The sequence below is a fragment of the Ichthyophthirius multifiliis genome (assembly GCF_000220395.1).
Source record: "Ichthyophthirius multifiliis unplaced genomic scaffold scaff_1120509251192, whole genome shotgun sequence".
NCBI lineage: Eukaryota > Ciliophora > Oligohymenophorea > Hymenostomatida > Ichthyophthirius > Ichthyophthirius multifiliis.
Genome location: NW_004086115.1, coordinates 945 through 15275, shown reverse-complemented (window position 1 = coordinate 15275; position 14331 = coordinate 945). Strand labels below are relative to the sequence as shown.

The window sequence follows — 14331 nt, the reverse complement described above, 5'->3', positions numbered from 1 at the left end:
GTTTATTTTATTAAATTAAATTTCAACAAAAATGAAACTAAATAAATTAAATATAAAATAAAATACATATTTAATTAAATTTTAAATTATATTCATAATAACATTATATTTAATTTCTTTTTTAATTATTAGAATTAATTAAAACTCATTAATAAATGTAATATTTATATATATATAATGATAATAAATAAACCATTTTTTTTTTAAAAAATAATTTAATTATCATTTTAAAATTATATAATAAAACAAAAAGTATATAAATAATAAAATTTAAAATTCATATTAATATTAAATATTTATATTTCTTGTTCATATTATTTTTTTAAAAATATTCAATCTAAAAAATAAATAAATAAACCATTGTTTTTGTTTATCAAGTTTTTTTTAAAAATAAAAACAAAAATAAATTAAAAACAATATGAGCCAATTATATTATTTTTTATATATAATATATTTTTTTAATAAATATAATTTTTTTATTATTATTTTTATTCTTTAAAAAAAAATATTAAAAAAAAAAAACTGTAATTTATTTTTTATAAAAAATGGCTTAAGTAAATTATTTAAAAGAAAAAGCTGATGAATATTTAAGAAAACATAGAATAGTAGAATTATTTGAAGATATATGTAGTGCAATATGCTTTAAATAACCAGAAAATGTAGAATAGTTTATTGTTGAATAACTAAAATAAAAAAAGAATAAGGATTTAAAACTGGAATATTTAATCATGAAGAAATATAAAATGTATTCACACTTTTTGACTTAAAAAAAGATGGATATATTGGAAAGGAAGCTTGTAAAGATGCATTAAAAACATTAGCCAGTTCAGAATATTAATTTAATGAAGTTAGTGATGCTTCTATTCCTGATAAAGTTGATATAACCACATTTACAAGGCTTTGTTCATAGGTATTGGGAATTTAAAAATGATTTAAATTTATTATATATCAATTTAGTTTTTAGAAATAGTATATAATATTATAAATGCAAATGTTTTTTAAATTTTTATATAAATAATTCATAAATTATAAGTAATATTTTTATTTTTTTAAGTTACATTTATTTTAAAAATTACAATGTATATTGAAAATTATAAATTAATACTAACTTAAAATATTTTAATATATCTTTATTTATAAATTATATGCTATAAAAACAAAATTTTTATTTATTTATTAAAATAAAATATTTTTTTATAAATTGTGTAATAAGTTTATTTTTCTAATTATTCAAAAATATATAAACATGTTATACTTTTTATAAGAGTAAAAATATTTATTAAATAATTTATTTTAAAATATTGAATGAATAATTATATTTAATAAGTTTTTAATTATATAATTTGATTATTAAATTTAATAATTTATTTTAATATATCATTAATATAAAATTATTATAATTTTAATTTTTTATCTTATTTTATTAATATTAAAATTTATATCTTATTTAAAACTTCTTATATATATAAACATATTTGTTTTGAATACTTATTATATAGTAATTGCATAAAATTTAAATTTGATAAATTGTAAATATTAATAATTTTAATTTAAATATTTATATATAATTATAGAGTTAATATAAAAATTTTTTTAATTAAAATATAAAAATAAAATTATATTTATAATAATTAATATATTTTTTTAAAATTGATTTTCAGTTTGAAACACAAAAAATTATATATTTAAAAATTAAAAATATATATTAAAAAATCACATATGAGGAAGTCTAATACCTCCATCAATTCTAAATACAGATCCTGTTACAAAAGAATTAATAGCTAATCCACAAATAGCATCAGCAAATTCTTTTGGCTAACCGATTCTTCCTAAAGCACTAGCTTTTTTCAAACCAATAATATATTATTCGGTAATTCGATTTCCCATTGGTGTTTCAAATATACCTGGAGCAATAGTGCAAACTCTAATTCCATATGATCCTAATTCTCTAGCCATAGGTAATGTCATTCCTAAAAAATAAAATAAATATAAAAAGAAAATAAATAAAAAAAAGAAATAAATATATATATATATATATATATATATATATATATATATATATATATATATATATATGCCTATAATTGCTCCTTTAGAAGCTGAATAAACAGTTTATCCTCTTTAGCCTTCTATTCCTGCGACTGAAGCTACATTTATAATTACTCCTCTTTCTTTGAATTCTTAATTTATGTAATTTTATTTAACCATTTACATAGCGACGTACTTTGATACGTTAAAAGTTCCGACTACGTTAATTTTTAAAACTCTTTCTAGTTCTGCAGTGTTTATTGTTTTATCTTGATTCTTTTATTTATTTATTTTTTATTTAAAAAAATTCTAAAATATTATTTTTACTTTTCCAGCTACTAATAATCCAGCAGATATTACACCTGCTGAATTTAAAAGAAAATGTATAGCTCCAAATGCTTCTACACATGCATTAATCATACTTTTAACTTGATTTTCATCAGATACGTCAGTTTTTTAAAATTAGCATCTTTCATGTCCATATTCTTGTACTAAATCGTTTCCATCCTTTTCATTCATATCTGCAATAAATACACGGACGTTTTTACTTAATAAATTTACTACTGTGGCTTTTCCTAAACCACTTGCTCCTCCTGTTACTAATGCGACTACGTTATTGTCTAATTTCATTTTTTTTTTTTAATATTAGAAAATATTATTTTGTGTTTTTATTTTTTATTATTTAATAAAAAACTTAACCTTTATTTACTTAAAAAAAATCTTTCCTAAATAAGAATTTTTAATATTTTTTTATTAAATTAATAAGATAAATAATATTAATATATTTAATAAAATATATTCATATTTATAATTAATATATGTTTATATATCTATTTAAATATATAATTTTTTTTAACTTTCCTATTAATACTTAATTTTATAAATGTAAAATATTATAATTTTTTTATCCAGTCCGCAATTTTTAATTTTCTTTATATAAATTTAGTAATAAATACATAGATATATAATAAAATATTAATAGATGATTTTATAATTTAATTATTAAAGATTTCAATAATTACAAAAAAGTTATATAAAAAAAGTAAAAAAATTATAATAAAAAATAAAATATTTGATACATTACATTCAAATTATAATCTTAGAATAATAGTAACTTATTAAAAAAAATTATAAAATACCTAATCTAATAAAATATAAAACTTTTTTGCCAATAAAAAAAGTTTCTTTAACTTCCTTAAATAAATATGCTTTCTCAAAAAAAAATTATTTAAAATAACATGAATTCCAGAATGCTTGATAAAAATATAGAAGTAAAAGATATTTAATTAAAATTATAAAAACAATATATAAATTTAATATATAATAATAAATTTATAATATATTAAAACATAATTATGAAAATACGAAAACTAAATATTCATATTTAAATAAAATAAGTAAATTATTATATTATCGCAATAATAAAAAATAGAAAATAATAATATAAATTTATAATAGAAAAATTTAAAAACAAAATTTCTAAATAAATGCTAATTTGAGAAAAAAATGACATAAAACTGTTAATTTAACAAGAAAAAAATTACTAAAAATAATAAGCACGCTATCAAAAAAAATTAAACTATTAGAAGATGATAAAATGAAAATAGGTAAATAAGTAATATATAAAAAAAATTGACATTAATATTAATTAATTAGATAAAAAATTTAAAATAAATAAATAAAATTATAATTTAAATATATAAATATGTAAATATATTTATATATATATATTTATTTATATACATATTAAAAAATGAGAATATTGTATTATATTATTTTATTTTTTTAATAATATATTTTTATTTAATAATACTTATATATTATTTATGTTACCAAAATTTACTTTAGTTTTATTTTAGAAACTATTTTTAATAATTATTAAAATATTAAAATTAATAATTTTTAATAATTAAAATTATAAATAAATACTATTAATTTTTTAATGTTTTTTTATTAATTTTAGTTAAATTTATTTATTATTTTTATTTTATAATAACATATATAAAAAAAAATGTTTTCATTTTATCATCTTATTATGCAAAGAAAAGAAAATTTCTAATTAAAAATTGAAAAAATTAAAGTAGATAATTAAATTTAGCCAGAAACACCAAAAATAGAATATATTTTTTAAACAACTTAATTATAAAATAAAAAAGTAAAATATATTATAGATTTTTAATATAAAAAAATAGTTAAAAGCAAATTCATTAACCAAATACGCAATATTTATTTTAGGTATAGCTGGAGCAATGTAAATTTTAATTTATTTGTATTTAAGCTTTATTTTAAAAAATAAGAGTATCTTTTTATTTCCTATACAATTTCAGAAAAAAAAAAATGGATATACATAATTAAAAATAAGTAAAAGCAAATTTATTACAAAGAATTAATTAAAACTAAGAATAAAAGCACGTTTTTACTTAAAATAAAGTTGATTTGTTAGAATTAAGAGACATTGCTAATCTTTTATAATTATCTATCAATTATATAGATTACAATTTTATTGATTTTATTTTGAAATGCCGACAAGGTATTGTATTATTTTATTTTAATGAAAAAAATCACAAAATATAGAAAGAAGATAGATAAGAAAAAAAAATTAAGATTAATATAATGAAATTGTTATTAAATATAATTAAAGTATTGAAAAGATGCTTTAGGAATCGATATTTTAAGTGTTAAAATAATAAAATGTTAGCCTAATTTAATATGAAAGTAGTCTTTAATATTTTATTTAAAATGGTTCTTATAATTATATTTATACACTTAAAATAAATTAAAGACAAAAGGCGATGTTTAAAATTTATATATTATTTTATTTGGTTTATTATTTAATATTATAAATAGTGAATTACTTTAAAAAAATAAAAAGCAACTTTAATTAGATACAATAAAAATTATAATTAGATTTTAAATATATTACTTAAAAAACAAATAAAACTTATTTTAAAATATTATAAATAAAATAAAGGTATATTTCATTTTATTTTATATTTTCATATTTTTTTCAAAGAATAATCCTTCATAGTATAACTTAATTCCTTAAATAATAAATACTTTAATTTAAGATATGATTTTTGATAAGTTTAAAATTGAAGAGGAAGATTAAGTTTTTACTTTATCTAATCCATGTATAATTTATTAATATATATTTTGTTTTTATTTATTTAATTAAATTTAGAAATATAAAATGATAATGAAATTATCAATATGTTTTAACAGATAGAAGAAGCTATGTTAAATTTAATGAAAAATGTAGGCTTAACTAATTAAAATTGATAAAAATAAATATTAAATTATAAATTATAGAGCAAAATAAACTATTTTAAATAATAATATAATAGAATTTAAAAAATTAATAAAAACTTAATATTATTTATAAAAATTTTATTTAAAAAATAAATATTTATAATTATAATAATTATAAATAAATATTATTAAAGATATGATTAAATACTATATATAAAATCATTAATCACTTAAGCATACCAAATTTATTTACTAACAGCAGTTTATGCTTAAGTAGTAAATTCACTATTTTATAAATCATTATTGTCATTAGAATCTTGCAACATCTCATTGATTTTCTCATAGCAGAAAACTTATTAATCTTAACAGCTTAGGAAATTTTTCGAAGTACAATGCATAAAATAAAATAATTAATTTTCATAAAAACAAGTATCTTAAAATTCTAAAGGTTAGATTGACCAAGTTTGGTTTTCTATTAACTGATTTTATTATCCGCAAGAAACCACTAATTTATGCTAAAAATCTTCTTCCGATCTTTAAATTACAATATTAGAAAGTTGCAAAAAATATTAAATAGGATTATGTTAAAGTAATATCTTTTAACAATTTTATACAAAATCCTTGCTGTCATTTTAAAAAGGTAACATTTTCCATTCATAATAAATCGAATTTTCTTCTATATTATTATCAAGTTTTAGTTATTATTTAATCTTTAATATTTCGAATATAATAACTGTTTTTTATCAAGGTATTTTATTATAATCTTATTCCCATATTTTATTTTTTTGCCCTTTTTTATTTAACTTAAAATTTCTAATATTTCTTGTATTTCATTGTCGTTTTTGTAATGTTTATTTATAGATATATTAAATGAAACCCAGTTTTAATTTATGGAATAAATGCTATCATTTATTGTTGCGAACGAACGTTCTTTTATTGTATATATTTTTTTTAGATCATTAAATTTATCTTTATTTTGTATTTTTTATGTCTTATGATTTGCAACAACAAACATAATTATTATTTTCTTAATCATTTTTTATGCATATTTGACCCATTTTTTATATTTGTTATTGTTTATATAAATATTAATTTATTTTTTTACATCATAAATATAAAATATAACTAAAAATAATTTTTTTATGGATTATTATTAAATGTATTTTTATTCAACTATTTTTTAATTTATTAAATATAATTAATAAATTAAGATTTTATTTATTTAAATGGATATAAATAATTTTGTTTTATTTATTTAATAATTTAAATAAGAATATTAAATAGAATTTATGCTATAAATTTATCCTATATTCAAAATAAATGTTGTGATTCGACTTAAACTTTGATTTTAGTGTAATTTTATTATCAAAAACGTTATTTTTAAAATACAAAAAAAGCAATTTAATTGATAACTGATAACTTTGTACATTTAAAATTAACTATACCAAAAATTAATTTAATCTAACAACTTTATTATTAAAAAAATAACGAATAATATTAAAATAAAAAATTAAATTATAGTTTCAAAGAAATTTATGTTTTTTATTGTTTTTAATAATATTTTATAATAAAATATAATAAATAATGAATAGTAATTAAAATAATTCAATTTTTGAATAAAGACAACAGGATATGACCATAAACGATACAACAATTGTAAAATTAAATTATGAAGAAACACAAGAAAATGAATTAAAACCACAAATAGAATAATATTAAGGCGCAATATAAATAAAGCAGCCAATCGAATAATTAAAATCAGTTGATAATTTAGATAAACCTAATAATAAAAATGTATTGAAATAAAAAATTTCATTAAAAAATTCTGAAAAGAAAAAAGAAAAGATTTCTTAAAGTTTAAGAAAAAATTAAGAATTAGAGGAAGAGTAAGATGAAGATGAAGATAATGTTGATTTCGACAATTATTTTTAGGAAGATTCATTTAGTAAATTAAAAGGTTATAAAACAGTAATAAGTTAAAAAGAAATAAAATTTTCAGACAGAAAAAAAACTTAAAAAAGAAAAATGCAAGAAGAATTTGAAAAAAAAATATTTATTGAAGATAGCGATTTAAATGATCCTCCGAAAGATATAATATTTAATTTTTACTAATTTGGAATTATGATATTTTATCATTTAGTTTTCTATTTTTTGGGCCCTATTGGCCTTTTGATAATAAAACTAATGAATATGAAGGAAAAGAGAGACTTCAATATAGCCCGAAATATGGCTTTTTGGGGTTGGAATCCTTTAAGCTAATTTGAATACACGATTTCAGCTTTAGGAACTGCTTTTACGGTTGTATTTCTATACAGTTACAAGACTTTATCTATATAATATTATTATGAAATTTTTTCTATTTTTTTCTCTTGATTTCTAAAGGTGCTCTTTTATGTTTCAAATATGGTTTAATGCACCCTTCTAAATTCCAAATTTATAAAAAAAAATAATTATCATATGATTAATTATTTTTAGAATATATTCTTATGGATTGGTTTGAACAAAAAGAATACGTGATTAAATAGTAAATTTATGTTTCTTCATAAAGACAAGAAGTTGAAGAATGCCTTTTTTATATGGATTTCGCGGAACCTTTATCTTAAGAAGCTCTTGATTTGTTATCTAATAATGAGGCTCCAAATATTAATCTGAGGGGAAAGAAAAAAAGTTTGAAAGAGTTCGCTTATGGGCCTAAAGTAATTAAATATTTGGCACTTTTATACATCGAGTTTTACCCAAGGGCTAAAGGTTTAACTTTTTGTTTCTGCTTTGGGAGTTTGAAGAGCATATTCTTTTGCGCGCTCAAAATGAATGACTCTTTGTATTAATAAGATGGATTATTGGTGTATTATGTTGTTAATATTGGATCATTTACTTTGGAATGGATTAATTCAAATTTATTTTTGCTATTTGTTTTACTTTGCTATAGGGATTTGAAAAGAATTGTTTTTTATTCTTAGCAATTAGCCACGATGATCAAAGGAGAAAAACCTTTGGATTATAAAGAAGGGAATAGTCTTTTTTAAACTATCGACTTATCATGTCATTTGACGGTTTTGAACTGGTTTCATTTAAGATAATTAGCAGTTAATTATGGAATTAAGTATATTAGAAGGACAGAGTGTATGCTTTCTTATTTTTTGTTTTTTTGTGGCACTAAATTTTTGTTCTTTGCTGGGATTATTTTCTAGTTTATTAAATTGAAGGAAGTTCCTGCAGTCTAATATAATGTCTATGAATGTGGAGTTTGGCTTATGTTTGTTACGATAGCTATTAAAGATGGAGCAAATATTAATAATAGTGCGAATATACATTAAGAATTGTTGATTAGGAATATTTAGATATTGGAAGATATTAAAGCCAATTATGGGTATTTGCTAAAAATAAAAGATAACTTATAAAACCCTATTTAGAAATATTTAATGAATTATTACTCGGATGCTGATTTTGAAACAATGGATGACCGAAATTAGCATATTTAAGATAATATTGATTAGGTTATTAATGGAATTGAATTTATTAATTTTGAAAATAAATATAGGCCATTTAAAATTTTTGGGTAAACAATAACGACGGATTTTTATTCAAATTTATTACTATCTATTTTGGGAGTTGCTGTGTCTACATTTATGAAAAAAAATGTTTTAAAAGTGGATGATTGAGAATTAATTATATAATGTTAGAAAAAATTAAGTAACATTAAGATAATAATATTGGAATATACAACTTTAAAAATATATATTATAATTAATATTTTTTAAAATACTGATATATTATTTAAATATATAATTAGATTTAAAATAACAAAAAAAAACCAATTAATTAAAACTTATATTTACTATATTAATATTATAGAACTTAATATTTATATATAATAATTATTATCTTATTATTTTTTATTAATTGATTTACTATACTTTTATTGATATCCTGTACTTTTATCTGTAACTAAATATTAATTTCTATTTAAATAGAATTAAAATAATGAGATTATTAATAAACTAAAAAATTATAATACACTAATTTTTTCATATTTTATTATGTATGTTAATAATTAAATAAAAAAAATAAAAGATAAAAATAAAAATAAAAATTAAAAAAATAAAATAAAATAAAATAAAAATTCATTATGAATAGGGTTTTGAATCAAAACTTTGATGAAATAGATACTGAATCTAGAATAATCATGTTTATTATTTTGGGATTATTTATTTCTTAATTTTCTAAAGAGTTAAACTCTCGATTAGGAATTCCATACACTCCTATATTAGTAGTTTTTGGAATGATTATAGGATCAATTGATTTTTATAAAGATGTGTTTGATAAAGTATTAGAAATAAATCCCCATGGTTTCTTAATGATATTTTTTCCTGTACTAATATTTAGCAGTTCTTTTAATGCTAATTTATAAGTATTTAATAAAAACAAATGGCAAATATTTTATTTAGCGGTACCTGGAGTAACATTAACAATTATTTTGCTAACACTAACCTTGAAATACGTAGAAGGATATGATGATGAAGAGCTCCCTTGGTCATGTGCAATGTTATTGGCTACATCTCTTTCTACTACTGATCCAGTAGCTGTAGTTGCTTTACTATAAGAATTAGGAGCACCTCTTCATTTAGAAGTCATTATAGAAATGGAATCTTTACTTAATGATGGAGTGGCTGTTGTTATTTTTAATATTGTATAAGATGTTGCTAGAGGAATCTAATTATAAATGGGGAGCTTGTTTAGTAGTTTGCTCTCTCTTTCTTTAGGCGGTTTAACTATGGGATTTGTTTTTGGAATAGGTTGCTTGCTTTTAATAAATTTTTTTAAGAAAAACATGGTAATGTTTATTAATTTAATATTTATATCTTCTTATTCCTTATTCTATGTCTGTGAAAAGCTTCGCCTAAATTTTAGTGGACTACTATCTCTTGCTTCTTTAGGTATAACATTAAATATGTTTATGAAAGATAAGCTTACAAATGATTAAAAGGAAAAACTATAAACAATTTTAAACTATGTTTAATTTGTTGTTGAATCTATTTTATTCTTTTATGCTGGACTTTTTATTGGATTAAAAATGTTTAAAAAAGAATTAGTACCTGTTATTAATTCTGGCGATTGGTGGAAAATGATTGTTTTCTATATATTTATGAATTTATCTAGGTTTATTATGATATTAACTTTTTACTGGTTTCTTAAAAGAACTGGAGATGGAATAACAATAAAAGAATATATTATTGCTTCTTGGGGTGGACTAAGAGGAACTTTATCTATAGCTTTAGCTTTAATTTTAAGTGAAGATAAATTATTGCCTTTAAGGGCTAGAAATTTGATTATGTTTAATTCTGTTTCTATGTCATGTTTAAGTCTTTTAATAAATGGCACTACATGCGAATTCGTTTTAAAAAAAATTAAAATTATTAAAAATAATTAATAGAAAAATACTTTTGAAATTTTTTTGTTGAAAGAAGTATAAAATTAATAAAATAATGTTGTAAAAGAACTTAAAAATAACTAATTTTACAATTTTGTTGAATGGATTGAAGTTGAAAACGATTTAAAAATTGAAGATGAATTACATAATAACAAAGTTTGTATTTAAGATGCAAAAAGCTATTAATATTAAAAAGCAGAAGCAAAATTTTTTACTTTAAGGTTATTTAATAAGACTCTAATGAAAATGAAAGAAAAAGAATGGATAAATAAGAATATTTATACCATTTTGCTTACTTCAAGTGAATTATAAATCGAAGATTGCTTTAAAGATATAGATTTATGGAGTTTTATTAAATAGCAAATGCCTAACATGTAAGTAATAAAATTTTTAAAAAAATATAAATCATTAAGATTTATTGGAGTCTTTATAAATATGTATATTTTACATAAATTGAGTTTTGTTTAAGAAATAACTTATGTATTCTGTATCTGTTTAAAAAGCCTAATTTAGAAAGATTCAGAGTTAGATAATATAATGAAAAAATAAAATATCGATTAAAATATTGTATAAAAAATAAAATAATAATTATTTCAGAATTCTGAAAGTTGTAATAATAATTTTGATTTTTTATAATTAGAATATTGGGAGGCTTTTGATAAACTTTAATAAAAAAAAGCAGTTATAAATGTTCTTATGAATCAAATAAAATATATCAATGATTAAATCGAAATGGAATTTGTGCCTTAAGCTTAAGGTTCGCATATATAGGCTTAATTGGTGAGAAAATTACAATATATTTCATCTTTTTAATATTTATAAAAATAAACATTTAATAAAGATTTTATATTATTAGTAAAACTAAAGACCTTTTTCGACAAACAATAATATAAAGAATTTAGCAAATAATTTATAAGAGAAATTTACCATAAAGATTAATATTTAGTAAATACTAATGAATAGGCAAAATTCATTTACGTAATTTCTTCAGGTAAACTATCTCAGTAACTATTTTGTCAAAAAGCTTTACTTAACAAATTAGAACATTAAAAAACAATTAACTAAGAGGAAAAACATTTAATTTCTTAAGATTATTATGGATACGAAACTAAGTAAAAAATTATTGGAACAAATATTTTAGATATAGAAAACAATAAAAAGGAAAGAATTATTTATAAAAATAATTTAGGGCTATAATTTGGAGATTTAAACGAATAATCTATAGAAATAATAAGAGGAGAAGGAAATTTGGTTGGATTAATTGATTTAATTGTTGAAAGTGAACATTATATGGCATTGTCTAATATTAAAGCTTAAGAATTAAGTATTTGTGAAAAAATACCTATTTAATAATTTAAAAAATATTTTTAGGAAAATAATAGACTTTAAGAGTATTGCTATAAAAAAATGCTTTTTAATGTTCTTTATATATATGAAAGGTAGAATTAACTTATTTAAGGAATGACTATTGAGCAAATATTATAGCTTAGTAAAAGCTCTTAATTTTTGAAGCTGAAAGGATTAAAAGAAACTTAGGAAAATGAAAAAGTTAATTGTATCGAAGGTGGATTTATTTTTAAGGGAGAATTATAAAGTCAGGATAATTAAATAGTTTACAAATAATTATAAATTATTCCTAGAAATTAAATTGGATTATTACCCGTAAAAGAAACAATTTTACTTCTATTTTAATTTGATTAAAGAACAAAAGTAACTTTTATGGAAATGACTTAAAAAAATCAAAAAATTTGATTTATTAAATATTGTTTAAAATAAACAAAATTTGATAATAATATTTTATTTTTCAAATAAAAATATATTTTTAGTTATTCATAATCATTTAATTTAAATTATGATTAAAATTAATTAAATCTTAAAATTTTTTTAAAAAATTTTAAATTAAAATTAATTTTTTTTTAAATACATTATTATGTAAATAACATTTTTTTATAAATTATAATATTTATATAATATTAGTGTCTAAAAACTTTTAAATTAAACTATTATTTAAATCTCACTTAAAATAAAAAAAAATATATAGATTAATAAACATAAGTTAATCAAAATTATAGAATTATATAAGTTATGATTTATTTTTTAGATAAAAAACTTTAAAAATATTGATATTTATATTAAATAAATATAAAAACTATATAATGTCATTTATTAGATTATAACTTTATTTGATCTTTAATTTTTATTATTAAATATTATTTTTATTTATTATATTTTTTAATATGTTTTTATATAAATTAAGTTATATAAAATTATAACTTTTTATTTTTAATTTATCTTATAAATAAATATTTTTTAAAAAACTAATACATTCAAGAATATAAAATAAAATGATAAAAAATCTTAATTTTTCAATATTTTTAAGAAAAATTATTAATATAATTATTTAATTTTTACCAAAAATTATATTATTGTGCTTGATTTTATTATTGAAAAGAAAATTAAAAATATAATCTTTTCATTAATATGACTAAAAAATAAATATAAATATTAATAATAGTTTAAAGTCTTTAAACAAAGAAAAAATAAATTTATTATTTATGCATTTACTATTAAATTATTATTAATATTTTAATTCCATTTTATTATATTTATAAATATTTTTAATTTATTATTTTTTTTTTAGATATTTTTTTTTATGATATTTTATTTTGGTTTGTATTTTTTTTTATTTTTTTAAAAATAAATAATAAAAAATCAATAATGAATGATCTTTTTTATTTTTTATTTAAGTGTTAAAAAAATTACAAAAAATTAGCAAGTACTATTACTATTTAAATTTATTTAATTTTTAGCATAGTTTTATTCCTACTTTTTATAAATATTTATATATTAAAAGTAGCAATTGATTCTAGAGAAATCATAAAAAATTATTTAGGAGATATATAAATAAAATCATACTATTATAAAAAAATTGTCTATATTATTAAAAATGTATAATTAAAATAAATAAAAATAATTTTAATTTATTATAATTTATATATATATGTTTAAAAATATTATAATATTTTGAAAATAGAAAATAAATATTAATATTTTTATATTTTAATTATTCTTTTACATTTTAATATTTAATTAATAATTAAAAATATATCCATATAAAAAAATAATGAATTATTAATAATATTCATAACAATAGTTTCTATATTAGTAATAACCTTGTCCTGGATTCTAGTAACCTTTTAACTATTAACCTTAGCAGTTTCAACCTGGAACATATAACGGTAACAATAGTTTATATTCAAATACATCAGATGCTGTAATAATAAAACTAAAATAAGCACTATAATATTACAATATTAATTTGGCTTAACTTTTTATGTAATATGATTAAGACAGGTAAAACACATTAAATTACAATGAATTTGGGCTTTTACTTTAAAAAATGGATCCTACAATTACAGCTAATGATATATATACTGTTTTTGCAAGATTTGATACTTCTCGTTCTGGATCTATATGTTTTTAAGAATTCAATAATGCATTAAACTAATTTTAAATACCTCCGAATTATTAATTTTAATATTAACCTCATTAACCTATTGTTCCTTAATAGGTGGTTTATTAATATTAATAATATTTATAATAACCTTATACTTTTAACCCTT

General features: G+C 17.6%; 2 protein-coding genes across 2 annotated transcripts, besides 17 other annotated features; one reads left to right on the top strand and one right to left on the bottom strand. All coding sequences in view use genetic code 6, as the record gives it.

Moving 5' to 3' along the window:
* Nucleotides 1-429: 429 nt before the first annotated feature.
* Nucleotides 430-477: a microsatellite.
* Nucleotides 436-480: a microsatellite.
* Nucleotides 481-1672: 1192 nt separating this feature from the next.
* Nucleotides 1673-1714: a microsatellite.
* Nucleotides 1706-2658, bottom strand: IMG5_157280 (short chain dehydrogenase reductase family protein, putative; the record flags this gene model as incomplete). Its single annotated transcript, XM_004030543.1, has 2 exons — nucleotides 1706-1970; nucleotides 2079-2658. 2 exons carry the CDS (start codon nucleotides 2656-2658, stop codon nucleotides 1714-1716), a joined length of 837 nt encoding a protein of 278 aa, XP_004030591.1. The 3' UTR covers nucleotides 1706-1713.
* Nucleotides 1972-2023: a microsatellite.
* Nucleotides 2021-2076: a microsatellite.
* A 1081-nt stretch (nucleotides 2659-3739) lies between the features above and the next one.
* Nucleotides 3740-3770: a microsatellite.
* A 126-nt stretch (nucleotides 3771-3896) lies between these two features.
* Nucleotides 3897-3946: a microsatellite.
* Nucleotides 3947-9096: 5150 nt separating this feature from the next.
* Nucleotides 9097-9159: a microsatellite.
* A 20-nt stretch (nucleotides 9160-9179) lies between these two features.
* Nucleotides 9180-9219: a microsatellite.
* A 110-nt stretch (nucleotides 9220-9329) lies between these two features.
* Nucleotides 9330-9401: a microsatellite.
* Nucleotides 9333-9394: a microsatellite.
* Nucleotides 9334-9399: a microsatellite.
* Nucleotides 9341-9401: a microsatellite.
* Nucleotides 9402-9406: 5 nt separating this feature from the next.
* IMG5_157270 (sodium hydrogen exchanger family protein, putative) lies at nucleotides 9407-10073 on the top strand (the record flags this gene model as incomplete). The annotated part of the gene is made up of 1 exon (XM_004030542.1): nucleotides 9407-10073. A coding segment is annotated over one exon (667 nt), but the record flags the coding sequence as incomplete, so codon positions are not given.
* A 3233-nt stretch (nucleotides 10074-13306) lies between these two features.
* Nucleotides 13307-13376: a microsatellite.
* Nucleotides 13321-13376: a microsatellite.
* Nucleotides 13325-13376: a microsatellite.
* A 326-nt stretch (nucleotides 13377-13702) lies between these two features.
* Nucleotides 13703-13741: a microsatellite.
* Nucleotides 13742-14331: the final 590 nt, after the last annotated feature.